This window comes from Mus pahari, chromosome 13, assembly GCF_900095145.1.
Source record: "Mus pahari chromosome 13, PAHARI_EIJ_v1.1, whole genome shotgun sequence".
In the NCBI taxonomy this organism is placed as follows: Eukaryota; Metazoa; Chordata; class Mammalia; order Rodentia; family Muridae; genus Mus; species Mus pahari.
The window spans coordinates 28,188,827-28,203,939 of NC_034602.1; the positions used below are offsets into that span (position 1 = coordinate 28,188,827).

The window sequence follows — 15,113 nt, forward strand, 5'->3', positions numbered from 1 at the left end:
ATGGGAGATCTTTCCATCTTCTGAGATCTTCTTCAATTTCTTTCTTTAGGGATTTGAAGTTCTTATCATACAGATCTTTCACTTCCTTAGTTAGTGTCACACCAAGGTATTTTATATTATTTGTGACTATTGTGAAGGGTGTTGTTTCCCTAATTTCTTTCTCATCTCATCTGTCCTTCGTGTAGAGGAAGGCTGCTGATTTGTTTGAGGCAAAACATATTTATAACTATCCAATTTCTGTGGCTCCAGAATCTGGGCCCAGCTCACATAGGTCCTCTGTTACCACTTCTCACACCGGGCAGTTAGGTACCAGTACCTTATCTGATAACTTGGCTTCAAGAGAATCACCTTAGAGCTTTACTGGTATTGGCAGGGCTTACTTCATATGTGGGCCGATGGACCACCAATGTCTGTCCTGACTGTTGGCCATGGGTAGTTCTTTATGTTAAGGCTTGCCAGTTGTTCTTCATCAATGTATATAAGCTGAGAAGTTGGTAGTTAGCAAGACTGAAGTTACATTTGTAACATAACAACTGTGTGACATCCCATTATCTTTGTCTTGTATTGGTTAGAAGTCAGTTACTAGCTGCCCATACTTGGGAGCAGGGATGTCATAACCTAGAGAATGCTAAGAGGCAGGGCTCACTGGGCCTTCTTCCAAGTCTGCCTACTAGCAACCACCAGCTCTGGCCAGCTAGAGGAGGCCTCATGTGAGAGCTAGCACTTGCTCTGTGCATCCAATAGTGTCATTAGTAACAGAAGGGACATAGAATCTAAAGGCTGTTTCCCTGCTCTCCTTCCCAGTGTAACAGGGTGGGCTCATACCCCTACAGGAAGAGTGTTGGTTTCTGTGTACTTGCCCATTTTGAGAAAATGGAGTGCCTTATGGACATGGAATAGGGCGTTTGAGTCTTACGGGTAGCCTGAAGCTTCGTTGGGTTTCTCACCTCCAGACAGCTTTTTCTGAAGCTGGCACGGTTGTTTGTTTGTTGTTTGTTTGTTTGTTTGTTTGAGACAGGGTTTCTATGTATCTCTGGCTGTCCTGGAACTCACTTTGTAGAACAGGCTGGCCTATAACTCAGAGATCTGCCTGCCTCTGCCTCCTGACTGCTGAGATTAAAGGTGTGTTCTACCACTGCTTGGCTTTTTTTCTTTTCCTTTTTCTTTTGAGATAAGTTCTGATATAAACCATGCTGTCTTGAATTCACTATGAAGCCAAGGAAAACCTGGAACTCCTGATCCTCCTTCTACCTACAGAGTGCTGGAATTACAGGCATGATTACCACCCTGGCTTATAAAGTGCAGGGATTGAACTCAGAGCGTTGTGCATGCTACTCAAAAAGCATTCTACAAGTGCTGTGATTAAAGGCATGCACCACCATGTCCAGCTGAAGCCAACACTTTTTGCTGGGCAGACTGCAGAGGCAGCCTGGGTGTATCCACATCATTTTCAGCTTCCTGCTTTAATTGCTCACCTTTGGGAGATGGAGGCTCTAGAGACAAGAACCTCAAGGCTGGTGTCAATGAGACCCCTTGTAGGTCCTGGCTGATTGCCACAGCACTTCCCAGGGTCCTTGTCTCAATGTAGAGTGTCTGACAAAAGTTGCATGAACCACACCCTTTCTTTGGGCAGTAACTACTGCTGCCTGCCTGCCTGTCTGCCTGAAACCCTTTTTCAGCCTTCTCTACTGCAGACACCTCTGGTGCCTCGGGGGTCCACGGATCATAAAGGGTTCTTTGATCCTGAATACGGGTCCCTCTGGTTCCCTTCTCATTGCAGGGAGCCCCCAGCACACTGTGCTCGGGACTGAAGCTCAGGCCACCACCTGACTTGTGGAAGAGAGCTTCTTTGCGTTTCGGGTACCGAGCTCCACAACCGCCTTCCCGGTGACTCCAGGTGTAGGGTGGCTTTACGCAGGAAAATTTCTTCGCTGTCATTCTCCTTTCCAACCTTTTCTTCCTTCCGGGTCTCCCCAAATCTCTGGTCACCTCCTCGCTTCTTTCTTATCTCAGGTGCCAGGTAGCTGCCCTAAAGCCCACTCTCGGCTCAGCTCCACCCCTCATCTAGCAGCCCGCCCCGCCCACCTCGTCCACTTGCTTGGCCCTCTTCATTAAGAGGGGCTGGCTTTTGCCGGGAAGGGGCGGGGCCACATCGGCGGGGCGGAGAGTCTTAAACTAGCAGAGGAACGGCACGCCTACGTCCAGATATTAGGAAAGAGGACGACGCATCCGCCTGTCAATTCTGCGGGTCTGGCGTGGCCTCGTCTCCGCCGGCATGACGTCACGGGACGCACTCGCCGTGAGGGTTGCCGGGACGGGCCCAAGATGGCTGAGCGCCTTGGTTCCGCTTCTGCCTGCCGCGCAGAGCCCCATTCATTGCCTTGCTGCTAAGTGGCGCCGCGTAGTGCCAGTAGGCTCCAAGCCTTCAGGGTCCGTCCCGTCGGGCAGGAAGCCGCCATGGCAACCCTGGAAAAGCTGATGAAGGCTTTCGAGTCGCTCAAGTCGTTCCAGCAGCAACAGCAGCAGCAGACGCCGCCGCAGGCGCCGCCGCCACCACCACCGCCGCCGCCGCCGCCGCCTCAACCCCCTCAGCCGCCGCCTCAGGGGCAGCCGCCGCCGCCGCCACCGCCGCTGCCAGGTCCGGCCGAGGAACCGCTGCATCGACCGTGAGTCCGGGCGCCGCAGCTTCCCGCCCGGGGCCCGCGCCCCTGGCCTGCGTGCTGGGCATGGCCAACGCTGTCCCCTGTCCAGAGGGTCGCGGTGCCTCCCTGAGGCCAGGCCTTCCCGGCCCGGGCCCTCGCCTCGCGGGGTCTCTGGCCTTCCTCGGAGGAGACAGCCGGGTCAGGCCGGCGAGGGACTCGCTGAGGGGCGTCCCGACTCCAGTGCCTTCGTCGTTCCCAGTTTGCGAAGTTAGGGAACGAACTTGTTTCTCTCTTCTGGAGAAACTGGGGCGGTGGCGCACATGACTGTTGTGAAGAGAACTTGGAGAGGCAGAGATCTCTCTTGGGTTACCTCCTCATCAGGCCTGGGAGCTGGGAGTGCGGGACAGCGTGAGAGAAGTGCGGAGAGTGGATGACATAATGCTTTTAGGAGGTCTCGGCGGGAGTGCTGAGGGCGGGGGAGTGTGAACGCATCCAATGGGATATTCTTTTTCCAAGTGACGGTTGAAGCAGCCTGTGACTCGAGGTACTCCTGGCGTTTCATTTAGTTCGTGGTGCAGTGTAGTTAAACCAGGTTTTACGCATAGCCACAGAGGTGTGTTTCTGTGTGTCTGCAGGCAGTTGGATGAGATGTATTTGTCAAGTACATGGTGAGTTACTTAGGTGTTATTAATAAAAAACTATATGTGTGCATATATATGAAAGAGTTGACTTATACTTACTGCCTATCAATTTCCTGTTCTATATAAAACGGATATATTGGTGGTGTGCAGTTTACACCGGGGAATGAATTTTACTAGTGTTGCAGTCAGGCTTGTTTTAGAACATGGGCCACTCAGACTCGGTGCCAGTAAAAGTTCCTGTTTAGTTCTTTGCTGACATCTTAATCTTTGGAAGCTAGCTGCTTGTGACTGGAGAAACTATTGAAACAGAAGAGAGACCATGAGTCACAGTGCTCTAAGAGAAAAGAGGCGCTCAAAACATTTCCTGGAAGTCCATTCTGAGTGTTGAGCCCTGTGCTCTCTTGCACTTCAGTCCTTTCTCTCAACTCTGGGCATTTTATTTCTAATCTGGATTTGTATAATTAATAAGGAGAACTTTCGGGAACAACCTACTGAAGAATGTCATCATTAAAACTCATTTAGAAAATAAGTGTTCTGGTGATATCACTGAGCTATATTCCCAGTCCTGAGAGTTTTTTTTTTTTTAATTTAGGGAGGGAAAGGTGGCTTACTTGATAGTACAAAATATAGGAATAAAATTTTCTTCTATAAGGTGAAAAGTGTGAATAGAAAACTTCTTATCTCTAGATAAGTAATGTCTTTTTGCTTTTGAGAGTCTCAATATGTAACTCTTGACCTGGAACTCAGAGATCCATCCTCTTGCCTCTGCCTCCTCTCTCTGGGATTAAAGGCATGTGGCACCATGCTGGGCTGTCCAAGAATTGTCTAGTTATTTTGATTATTACCATGACTCTGCCTCTCTGGGTGGGAGGAATTGTGGAAGTTTACATATTCCCCATATCTTCTATAAGCCTCTGTGTGTGTGTGTGTGTGTGTGTGTGTGTGTGTGTGNCTCTGTGTGTGTGTGTGTGTGTGTGTGTGTGTGTGTGTGTGAGAGAGAGAGAGAGAGAGAGAGAGAGAGAGAGATTGTTCTGTGCCTGCTTCAAACACAAATTAGTTTGCAAAAGTAATTCATTAACATGATACAGTCCCAAAGATAAAGCCGGTTAAATAATGAAAACATCTCCCTTCCCATTTTCCTAACTTTGTACCCAGGAGTAAGCTCTGTTACTCTTCATTTGTCCTTCCAGATAAAATTTGGGCATATGTTAGGACAGATTTTTAAATTATTTACAAACAAAAGTATTTTGGAACAAAAGCTTTTAAAAGCTTTTATCTTAATAAAATAACTTGTTACTACACTGTACATAACTAACTGTAACATTTTCCAAAATCAGCTCCATTAGCATCTATCTCATATTTCTATGTACTTTGCTGTTGAAAAACCAAGTGTTCATTAATAATAAGTAACAAACTCACTGCTTGGAAGCTTCGATTTTGGCATTTTGTCCACTTGACTCAGTTAAAAGTCCTTTTTTTTTTTTTTTTTCTAAATGAGACCAGCCAAAACAGTTTTAGAATGAATCTGTTCTGTTTTCGTGACTCTCATTGTGTTCCATAGAACCAGTGTCACAGCCATACATGGGCTTCTGTTGAAGTAGCTGAGAACTTGTTTTCTGCTAGCTGCTGCCGGTCCGATAGGCCTCGAACAGTTGACATCCACCCTTAATAGTCCTCATTAGTCTTCCTGACCATAGTCATTCATTTATCAATATTTGCTGACCATCTCCTCTGTGCCTAGCATTATTCTAGTTGCAGGTTTTAGCAGGGAACAAAGTCATGCCTCATGAAGCTAAAATTCTTGGGAGGGACATAGTAAGCAGAATAGTTTGTTCATAGTGAGTGATGAGGCACATACAGTAAAGTAGGGAAGGGAATTAGGAAATGCCAGGGCTTGACATGTTTTAGACAGGGTGTTTAAATAATACCTGCTTAGTTGAAGGCTTATTTTTGAATAAATATCTGGAGTCAGAAATCTACCAGGAGGGTGTATGGAAGAGGAGTATTCTTGCAAGGGGAAGTTGTTAAAGGCTTTCCTGTGTGGGGATTAGTGATGTCATGTTTTTGCTGGATGAAATGAGTGAGGGTAAGAGTTGTAGTGGGGGTGGAGCAAAGGGTAGAGGGAGGCTTCATTGGTGTTATCAGTTATTGCATTTATCTCCAAATAGAAAACCTAGCAACGGAAGCTACAGAGAACAGGGAAAGGTGAGGGTTTATTCTAAGACAAAATAAGTGTAGGAAGTTCAACAATTAGATCAGGAACACAGACTCCAAGTCTAAGTCTTCATTCTTGCACATTTTTTTTTAAATTTTGTTATGTGTTCTGGATACTATTTCCTTATGAGATATAAGTTAAAAAGCCTTTCTGTGGATTGCCTTGCCTTTGTTGTTGTTTGTTTTGTTTTGTTGAGACAGGTCTCTCTATGTAGCCTGGCTGTCCCAAAAATCACTCTGTAGACCAGGCTGGCCTGGAACTCAGAGATCTGCCTGCCTCTGCCTCTCAAGTACTGGGATTAAACGTATGTGCCACCACTGCCAGGTTAAGATTGTCCTTTCAATTTCTTTTTTGTTTACTTTTGAGATAGAAGTTTGCTATGTACTTCTGGCTGGCCTGGTATATTGTGTAGTCTAAGTTGGCTTCAAATCTTCATGGCACAGATTCCCAAGTACTGGGACCATAGGTATGGCCCATCACAGTGGGGGTGGGTGGGGGGGCAGTGCATCTCTTGAATGGTGTGGAAGTTATATATGTGTTAGGGGTTTGCAGAGGCCAAAAGAATATTGAGTGTCTTCCTCTATTGCTCGCCACTTCTCTGACTAAACCTAAAGCTACCAATGGATTTCTAGTAAGCTGACAGACCCGCAAACACTGGTCACCATAGTGAGGTTACAGATATGAATAACCACACCCAGTTTTTACACTGAATGCTGAAGAGTTAAACTCAGGATTTAGGCTTGCCTCACTTTCTTAATTATGTTCTCCAAAGCATAGACATTTTAAGTTTTGATGAAGTCTAATTTTGTCTTTAGCTACAGTATGTTAGATACTTAAGAAATCACTCTTTTATCTGAAATCACAAAGATTTATTTACTCCCTCTTTTTCTAAGAGTTGTTTGTAAGTCTGACTCATTTTGAATTTGTCGTTAAGGTTGAGGTCTGACTTTTTCCTTTTGCATGTGTAATTTAGCATTTGGCTAAAGAGAATGTTTTTTCTCATTAACTGTATTGACATCTTTGTTGAAAATTATTACCTACCCATATGTAAATGTTTCTACTTCCATTTTTGCCATTGATTGTGTGTCCGTTCTATGCTAGTACTGAACAGTCTTGATTACTGGTTTGTATCGTGATCTCAAATCATGAAGTATGCCCCCCAGCCTTGTCTTTTTCAGTATTGCTTCAGTTATTCTGGGTCCCTCGTGATTCTGTATGAGTTGTAGGATCGTCCTGTCAGTTTCTACAAAAAGCCTTCTGAGACTGAGTCTATCTGTCACTCTTAGTCTAGTCCATCAATATTGGTGAACTTCATGGCCAGATAGTAAAGGTTAAGGCTCTGTGGCTATAATGCCATCACAGCCAGTCAGATCTGCCACTGTAGCATGAAAGCAGCCATAGACAATATATAAGAGAATGAGTACATAGAATTGGAATTTCTTAAAATTTTCAAGTTATCAAACATTCTTTGATTTTTTTAAAAATGTTTTATTTATTCTTTGACAGTTCCATGCATGTATACAATGTATCTGGATCTCATGTAGGGCCCCTACTTTCTCTGTCCCATCTATACCTCAGCATGTCCTTCTTCCACAGAGCCCCTATTCTCTGTCCCATCTACACCTCAGCATGTCCTTCTTCCACAGAGCCCCTACTTTCTCTGTCCCATCTACACCTCAGCATGTCCTTCTTCCACAGAGTCCTTACTATCTCCTTCCCATCTATACCTCAGCATGTCTTTCTCCCACCTCCATGCCTTTTTTTATGACCCACTGAATCCAGTTAATGCTGCTTGCTGGAATGGAATGTTGACTGGTTTTTGTTTTTTGTTTTTGTTTTTTTTACCCTGAGGCAGGCTTTCTCTGTGTAGCCCTGCTGTCCTGGAACTACTAGCTCTGTAGACCAGGCTGGCCTCAAGCACACAGAGTGCTTCTGCCTCCCAGTGTAGGGACTAAAGGTGTATCTCCCACTCAGTTCTTGTGTGGTAACCATAACTGCAGTTAGTTTATTATTACAGCAGCCATGCCATGTCTGGAAGACAGAATTTCGTAGAGCTCTCTAAAACCTGGCTCTTAAATTCTCTCTATCCCTTCCCTTCCCTGAACCTTGGATGTCGGGGTCAATTTAGATTTCACATTTAGGCTGACATTTATCAGTCACTTATTCTCAGTATACTATGAGTCTTTGAGTTGCTGCCCACTGCAGAAACAGGTTTCTTTGGCCAAGGCTGACAGTAGCACTAGTCTGTAGGTATAAATGTAAATATTTACTCTTGTTTATTTATTTGGTTCGTTTGTTTTTTGAGACTGGGTTTTTCTGTAGCCTGACCATCCTGGAACTTACTCTGTAGACCAGGCTGACCTTAAAATCAGGTTCACTTGTCTCTGCCTCCCAAATGCTGGAATTAAAAGCATGCACCACCACATCCGGCTCCCAAACATAAATATTTAGAGGGTAGTCGTTCAACAACATGTCTACTTAGCAAAATAGCACTAGTAGGGTCCTGCTTTAGGACCTGTAACCTCCTTCCCCTGAGTCATGGGCTTTTGACTAGGTTTGTATCTTCTGTGGCTCACACTTTTAGTCAGAAAGCCGTGGGTTATCTTTGTCTCCTTTACATCACTGTTGCACCAGTGGTCACATTGTGCGTTTTTTGTCTATATTATAGCATTCAGGGCCCAGTGCTTAGTAAGACCATTGATGTCTTTTCTCCCCCAGTGGCCTGCAAAACACTTGGTATTATAAAACCTAACCAGCCAAGAGGAAGTTTCCAGGTCAGTTCTATCTTGATTTCTCTATGTCTTCTATGCAACCAAACTGTGTTGTGTCTTCATCAATAGGGTTTTTACTATTTTCTAGTTAGTTACATTGGGCAACCAAGAGCAATAGAAATAGCCTGTGTTGTTTGGATAGAAAAGTGCTTCTGGGACCTCCATGACTAATAACTTGTAAGGAGGTATCTCATGCTTAGCATTGAGAATGTTTATTTAATAACATGTTTTCTGGGGGACACATTGTCATGCACATACCTATGTTGAAACGCCTTTAAAAAAAAACACTTATACTTTTAAATTAACTTTCATAGTAGTGAGTTTCTATAAGTATTTTTCTTTTTTAAAAAAAGATTATATATATATATATATATATATATATATATACACACACACATACATACATACATACACATATACTGTAGCTGTCTTCAGACACATCAGAAGAGGGCATCAGATCCCATTACAGTTGGTTGTGAGCCACCATGTGGTTGCTGGGAATTGAACTCAAGACCTCTGGAAGAGCAGTCAGTGCTCTTAACTACTGAGCCATCTCTCCAATTCTATAAGTTTTTTGTTTTTTGTTTTTTCACACATCATTTACATTCTGTAAGTAATGAACAATCTCTATACAAAACAACAATTGCTCTCTTGAACATTAATTCTGGAAAATATAAAATTAACAGTCACATAAAACCTGTATGCAAATGATCAACATATCTAGGGGTAATAGCCTCAAGCTGGAATCAGTTTAGAAGTCAGTAGGTAGTTAAGCTACCTAACAACAGGAAGGGATTCAGCGGCTGATGCCTGCAGCAGCTCAGATAAATAGTGGAGAGTGTAGGCCTTGAGCAAGCTGATTCCTAATGCCTACTCGTTATATGATTTTACTTACGTATCCCTATTTCCTTTGCCTGAAGTAGTCTTTGTACACTTCGGACATTAACCTGCCTGGAAGTCCCTGAACCTATAATTTCGCTGCGACCTTGAGGGAAAAAAATGCCGGGTTAGCACTTAATCACTCAATCCATATCGTGCCTGTAATAAATCAAAGAGGTTTATAACCTGGGCTAGCCTGAGTACCTTTCCTTCCTTCTTTCCGGAATGCACGATACACCTTATTTCACGTGGAGCTCCGTATCAGCGTCTGAGATCCCATGCACTCCAGCACACGTTGGGAGCCAAATGTAGAATCCACGTTGGACGCCAAATGTAGTGTTCCTGCCTGCACGCAGACCGGCGCCTTGTCTGCATGGGCAGAACACCTTGGGGTGGGTTCGCACTCTTGCCTGCTGAACCCACTGTGGATTCGAACTGGAGGACGAGAACTCCTAAGAAGGAACAGGGCTGCAAAGGAAAATATTGGGCTCTGTCTAAGACATTCTGATCAAAGCCCCTATCTTTAATGTCAGGACTGGCTTAAATACAAAGAAGGGTTCCCAGCATGCCCCTGAGTCTTTAGAAGTTGCCTCGGCGTTCTCGCGATGATGGGCAGTCCTGGCAGTGGCGGGCAGGTGTCCGATGGTGGGCGGTCCAGGTGACGGTGGGCGGTGACAGTGGGCGGTTCGAGGACGCTGTCCAGATCCAGGGTTCCAGGAAGAAACTCCCAACCTGTCTGCAAGAGGCGGAACACAAGGCTTAGAGGGAGGAGCCAACACTTAACCAGTTTCATGTTTTAAAAACTTGTTTCTTTTAATTAAAAACAAAAACAAAACAAAAAAAACTGTGTGTAGGTCAGGTGTGGTGGCCCACATATTTAATCCCAGCACTCAGGATCTCTGTGAGTTTGAGGCCAGTCTGGTCTACATGGTGAGTTATAGGACAGCTAGGGATACCTAGTCAGACCCTGTAGTCAAAAAGCCAAAACCAAACCAATACAAAACTTTGTGAGCCAGTAAGTGCTTGCTAACATTCTGAGTTTGATCTTTGGGACCCATGTGGTAGAAAGAGAGGACCAGTTTCCACAAGTTGTCTTTTGATCTCCATGGGAGTGCCAAGGTATACACACATTGTATTAAAATGTGCATGTGTAACTAACTGTACAGTCTAGTTACCACTGACAGTCAGAAACTAGCTCTGGGGCCTCAGGCTTCTCTTCCTTCAGTGCTGTGGGAATGTACACCTTTAAACAATCTTATTTGTGTTTCTTTTGGAGACAGGAGTTATGACCAAGATTAAACTTGGCTTTGAGCAAATTTCATACACATTTAACCACTGAATTTAACCACAGTGCCTATTCAGTTTTGATATCACATGACTGGAATCATGCAGCTTCTCCTATTCATAACTCACACTTGTGTCAAAGCTCCTTTTCTTCAGTGTTGGTAACCCATTTAGTTTGTCTGTTTTGTATGAATATGCCCTGTTTTTCTCCTCTTATTAGTGCATGCTTGGGTTATTAAACTTTGACAAATCCTGCTGTGAGGAGACCTCCTATGCTGGCCTGGCTTTTCCCTCACGAAATGGTCCTTTTTAATGGCAGTTCCCATTTTGGTGACGTCCAATTTGTCATACTTGTCCATTATGGTAAGTGCTTTTATTTCTTTCTTGATGAATTTTTCATCAACTTGAGATCATGAGACGTTTCCTGATCCTGTTGCATAAATGGCATATTGATTTGCCTTTCCCATTGAAGTTGGCTTGTTTTTGTGTGTGGTGTAAATAGACATCTTGTTTGTTCTTCTAATGTGGATACTTCTTTTTTCAGCAGTTTCCCCCATGTTCTGTGTGTATTTCCTCCCTTTTATTGTTATTAAGTTTATATAATTAAAAGAATTCACATTAAGTAGGTTCTTTTTATAAATTTTTTTTTATTAATTCTTTGTGAGTTTCATATCATGTACCCCACTCATCTCCCTGTCCCGTTTCCCCCCTCTGCCCTTGCATCCTCCCCCTCAAAAGAAAAGAAAAACCACACAAACAGAAGAAAAGCCAATAATGTATAGAAAACATCTCATAGTAGAAACTGTAGCATGTCACAGTGTGTGCCACAGTATACCCCTCTGTCCGCACATCTTCACATGCAAATGATCATTGCAATGAGTCACTGGTTTGATTCAAGGTCTCTGGCTATGTCACACCATCAATATTGGATCTTCTCCAGGACTCCTCTTGCTTTATTCAGTTGTTGCTCTGTGTCATCAAGTTCCTGCAGCTTTGGATCAGCAGGACCGACTCTTTTATGTACTCCAGTGGTTCACAGATGATGGAGATGTTGGGGTGTGCCAACTCAAAGCCCTGGATCTGGGCCTGGGTGGTAGTTGTGCTGATCAGCCTGCTGGCTCTCCTGCATCTGCATCACCAGGGCTGTTCTCCAGCACTGCTAGGCCACCCGATGCTATCATTTGTAAGAAGCAGGATCAGCTCTCCCTACTACTAGTGAGCAGGGAGAAGGACACCTCCCTGCCCCGAAACACACACACACCACCCAATGGCAGACGGGTGACCAGTCCAGCTTTCCCTCAATCTCACCCTTGAGGCTAGGTCACCTGTGCCCCTGCCACTAGGGCCAGCTCTACTCTGCTGCTCAGGTAAGATTCAGGGCCTACTCTCCTGAGTACTGCTGCTGGTGAGAGGTGTGCCAGCTCTCTACAGTGCCAAAGCCAGTTCTGTACAGATACGTGGTCCCAGGTGGCTGCACAGACCAGAGACAGCCCCATGGTTTCTAGTGGTAATGTGAGCCATAACATCAACATCAATCCCTGCCACTGTATGGCCACAGATCCAGACATGGTCCTCAGTGGCAGCACGGGCTGGTACTTCACCATGGCTTCAAGTGGCAGGGCTGGCTACTCACAACAGGCTCTTCCTCTTCACCCGCATGTCTCAGTCCCTTCTCTCTTCATACTGCACAGACTGCTCTGCTTCTCTTTCTCTTCCTTCTGTCCACCACTTGCACATTGCAGAGACTCCTGCTGCAAGCAGGCCATGATGCTGGTGTGCCTCTGGGTGACCTCCTCTGCTTGTGCTGTTTGGCATGGTGGCAAGCAGACCTCTAGGTGTCTACAGCTACCCATGTGACATGGCAGCAGTGTCCTCCCCCACCCCTCTCCCCAGTGTGCCAGGCAGGTCTCTGAACTTTTTTACCTGCCAGTGCCGTGTGTCATGGCAGTGGGATGGCAATGGGAGGGTCTCTTTTTATTTATTTATTTATCAATTTTTTTATTTATTTACTTAGAGACAGGGTTTCTCTTTGTAGCCCTGGCTGTCCTGGAACTCCCTCTGTAGAGCAGGATGGCCTAAAATTCACAGAGATCTGCCTGCTTCTGCCTCCTAAGTGCTGAAATTAAAGGTGTGTGCCACCACCACAGGCATAGTAGGATCTTTTGGCATAATTATTTCTCACTTTGTTCTGGGGTTGTTTATCTATTTAAGACAGAGTTTTGTGTTGTAGCCCATGCTGGCCTTGAGCATGCTGTGGCTCTCCTATCTCTACTCCATGCATTCTAGGAATGACGATGTTCACCATGTTTGGTTCTAGTTATCTTAAAATAAGGACCATCTCTTGCTAATAATACTTTTCATTGTACAGTACATAATGCCCCAGTCTGTCTTAGTATTTAAAGAACCTTTGTCCTTCATACTGATTCTTGTGTCTTTCCTAGATGGAGTCTTCTGTCTTCCACATAGACAATATTGTCACATCGTTGTCCTTTGCTATTGGAAGACTGAAGGGTTTTGTTGCTTAAAAGACCATTTTGATAGTCTAAGTGTTGCTGCATGATTTTGTGTGTGTGAGTATGTGTATGTGTTTAAATGTAGTTTTTCAGTATTATCACTTCTTGAGAAAGTATATCCTATAGTTCTAAATCAGGTGTTGATTTAACCTTTAAAAAAAAAAATCTTTCTGGTGCTGGAGAGATGGCTCAGTGTTTAAGAGCACTAACTTGCTCTTCCAGAGGTCCTGAGTGTGATTCCCAGGAACCACATGGTGGCTCACAACCATATGTAATGGAGTCTGATGCCCTCTTCTGGTATGTATGAAGACAGCTACAGTGTACTCATATACATTAAAAAAAACAACTTTCTACTTAGGTGGGCACATGCCTTTAACCCCAGCACTTGGGGGAGGGGGCAGAGGCAGGTAGATCTCTGTGAGTTTGAGGCTAACCTGGTCTACAGAGTTTCAGGACAGCCAGGACTACCTGTCTGTCTTGAAACAAGACAAAACAAAAATACCAAACCTTTCTGAAAGTGGTGTAAGTGTACAGCAACACTCTCATGTAAGGATAGGACTTGACAAAAATCAGAGAGCAACTGTTGGAGAATCAGAAGCTATGCGTTCCTGCTCCAGGCTGCTGCTTATGGGCAGGATAGCTTATAGACTTCAGTCTTGCCCCCAGCATGGAGTGTGCGTTTCGTGTGTTCGAGGAGGAGGAGGAGGAGGAGGAAGAGGAGAAGGAGGAGGAGGAGGAGGAGGAGGAGGAAAGTTTTCAAATTCCTTGAGCGGTCCAGTCTACCCTCTTCTCTTAATGTGGAATCACATTGTTAAAAAAGTGGTTTTTTTTTTTTTTTTTTTTTTTGTTCGTTTGTTTTGTTTTCCGAGACAGGGTTCCTCTGTATAGCCCTGGCTGTCCTGGAACTCACTCTGCAAACCAGGCTGGCCTCAAACTCAGAAATCCACCTGCCTCTGCTTCCCGAGTGCTGGGATTAAAGGCATGTGCCACCACGCCCGGCAAGATTTTTATTTTTAATTAGGTGTCTATATATGTATCTGTGTGGAAGTCTATATGCACATGAGTGCATGTACCCTGAAGAGGGTATTGGATCCTATGTTTCTGGAGTTACAGGTAGTTGTAAGCCACCTGATATAGGTCCTGGGAACTGAATTTGGGTTTTTTAGATTAGCAGCAAGCGCTCAGAACCATTGAGCCATCTTTCCAAGCCCTGTAATCACATTTTTAAAAGAACAATCAGTGTAATTCTAAAGTTAAGAATTTAGATATGGGGGCTGGAGAGATGACTCAGTGATTAAGAGCACTGACTGTTCTTACAAAGGTCCTGAGTTCAAATCCCAGCAACCACATTGTGGCTCACAACCATCTGTAATGAGATCTGATGCCCTCTTCTGATGTGTCTGAAGACACCTACAGTGTACTCATATAAATAAAATAAATCTTTAAAATATGAATTTAATTATGAAGGCCAAATTTATATTTTTAGAAGTAGTTCTTAGATAATTTAAGAATTTGTTACAGTGTACTCTACAGCCTGGATTTTACATGCCCCCCAATTGTGAGCCTGTGTAGATTGTGTTGTTGCACTTAAAATAGTCTGGCGGAAGCTCTTTTTCATTTTGAAGATGTAGTTTCAAGTGGTTGAAGAGCCAGGGTTGTTTTTACCCTATTGATACAGTTCCTACCCTGAGCTTTTTTTTTTTTTTAAGATTTATTTATTTATTATATGTAAGTACACTGTAGCTGTCTTCAGACACTCCAGAAGAGGGAGTCAGATCTTGTTACGGATGGTTGTGAGCCACTATGTGGTTGCTGGGATTTGAACTCTGCACCTTTGGAAGAGTAGTCGGGTGCTCTTACCTGCTGAGCCATCTCGCCAGCCCACCCTGAGCTATTTTATTTTTCATAAAAAACAAATCAGTCTGACTTACCTCTAAAAATCCCATCTAATTTCATAAGGAACGAAATAGCTACAGATATTTATTTATTTATTTTACATCACATTTTCTTATTGGACAGATGAGGCAGAAAAAAATGTTATTTCTGGCTGTGACCTAGGCTAGGTGGTGGTGGTGAGGGCTGCAGTTCCAGCACTATGAGCCAGAGATGAGGCAGGAGGGTCTTGACTTCTTGAGAGGGCTAGACTGGGTTCCAGGCCAGCCAGGAGT

The 15,113-nt window shown here is 44.3% G+C and overlaps 1 protein-coding gene across 1 annotated transcript in view; it reads left to right on the forward strand.

Moving 5' to 3' along the window:
• The first annotated feature begins 2,290 nt into the window (after positions 1-2,290).
• Positions 2,291-15,113, forward strand: part of Htt (huntingtin) — a 135,550-nt gene continuing 122,727 nt past the window's right edge. Inside the window, exon 1 of the mRNA XM_021211255.2 lies at positions 2,291-2,666. Coding sequence (XP_021066914.1) covers positions 2,458-2,666 — 209 coding nt within the window. The 5' untranslated portion in view covers positions 2,291-2,457. The remainder of the gene's footprint in view (positions 2,667-15,113) is intronic.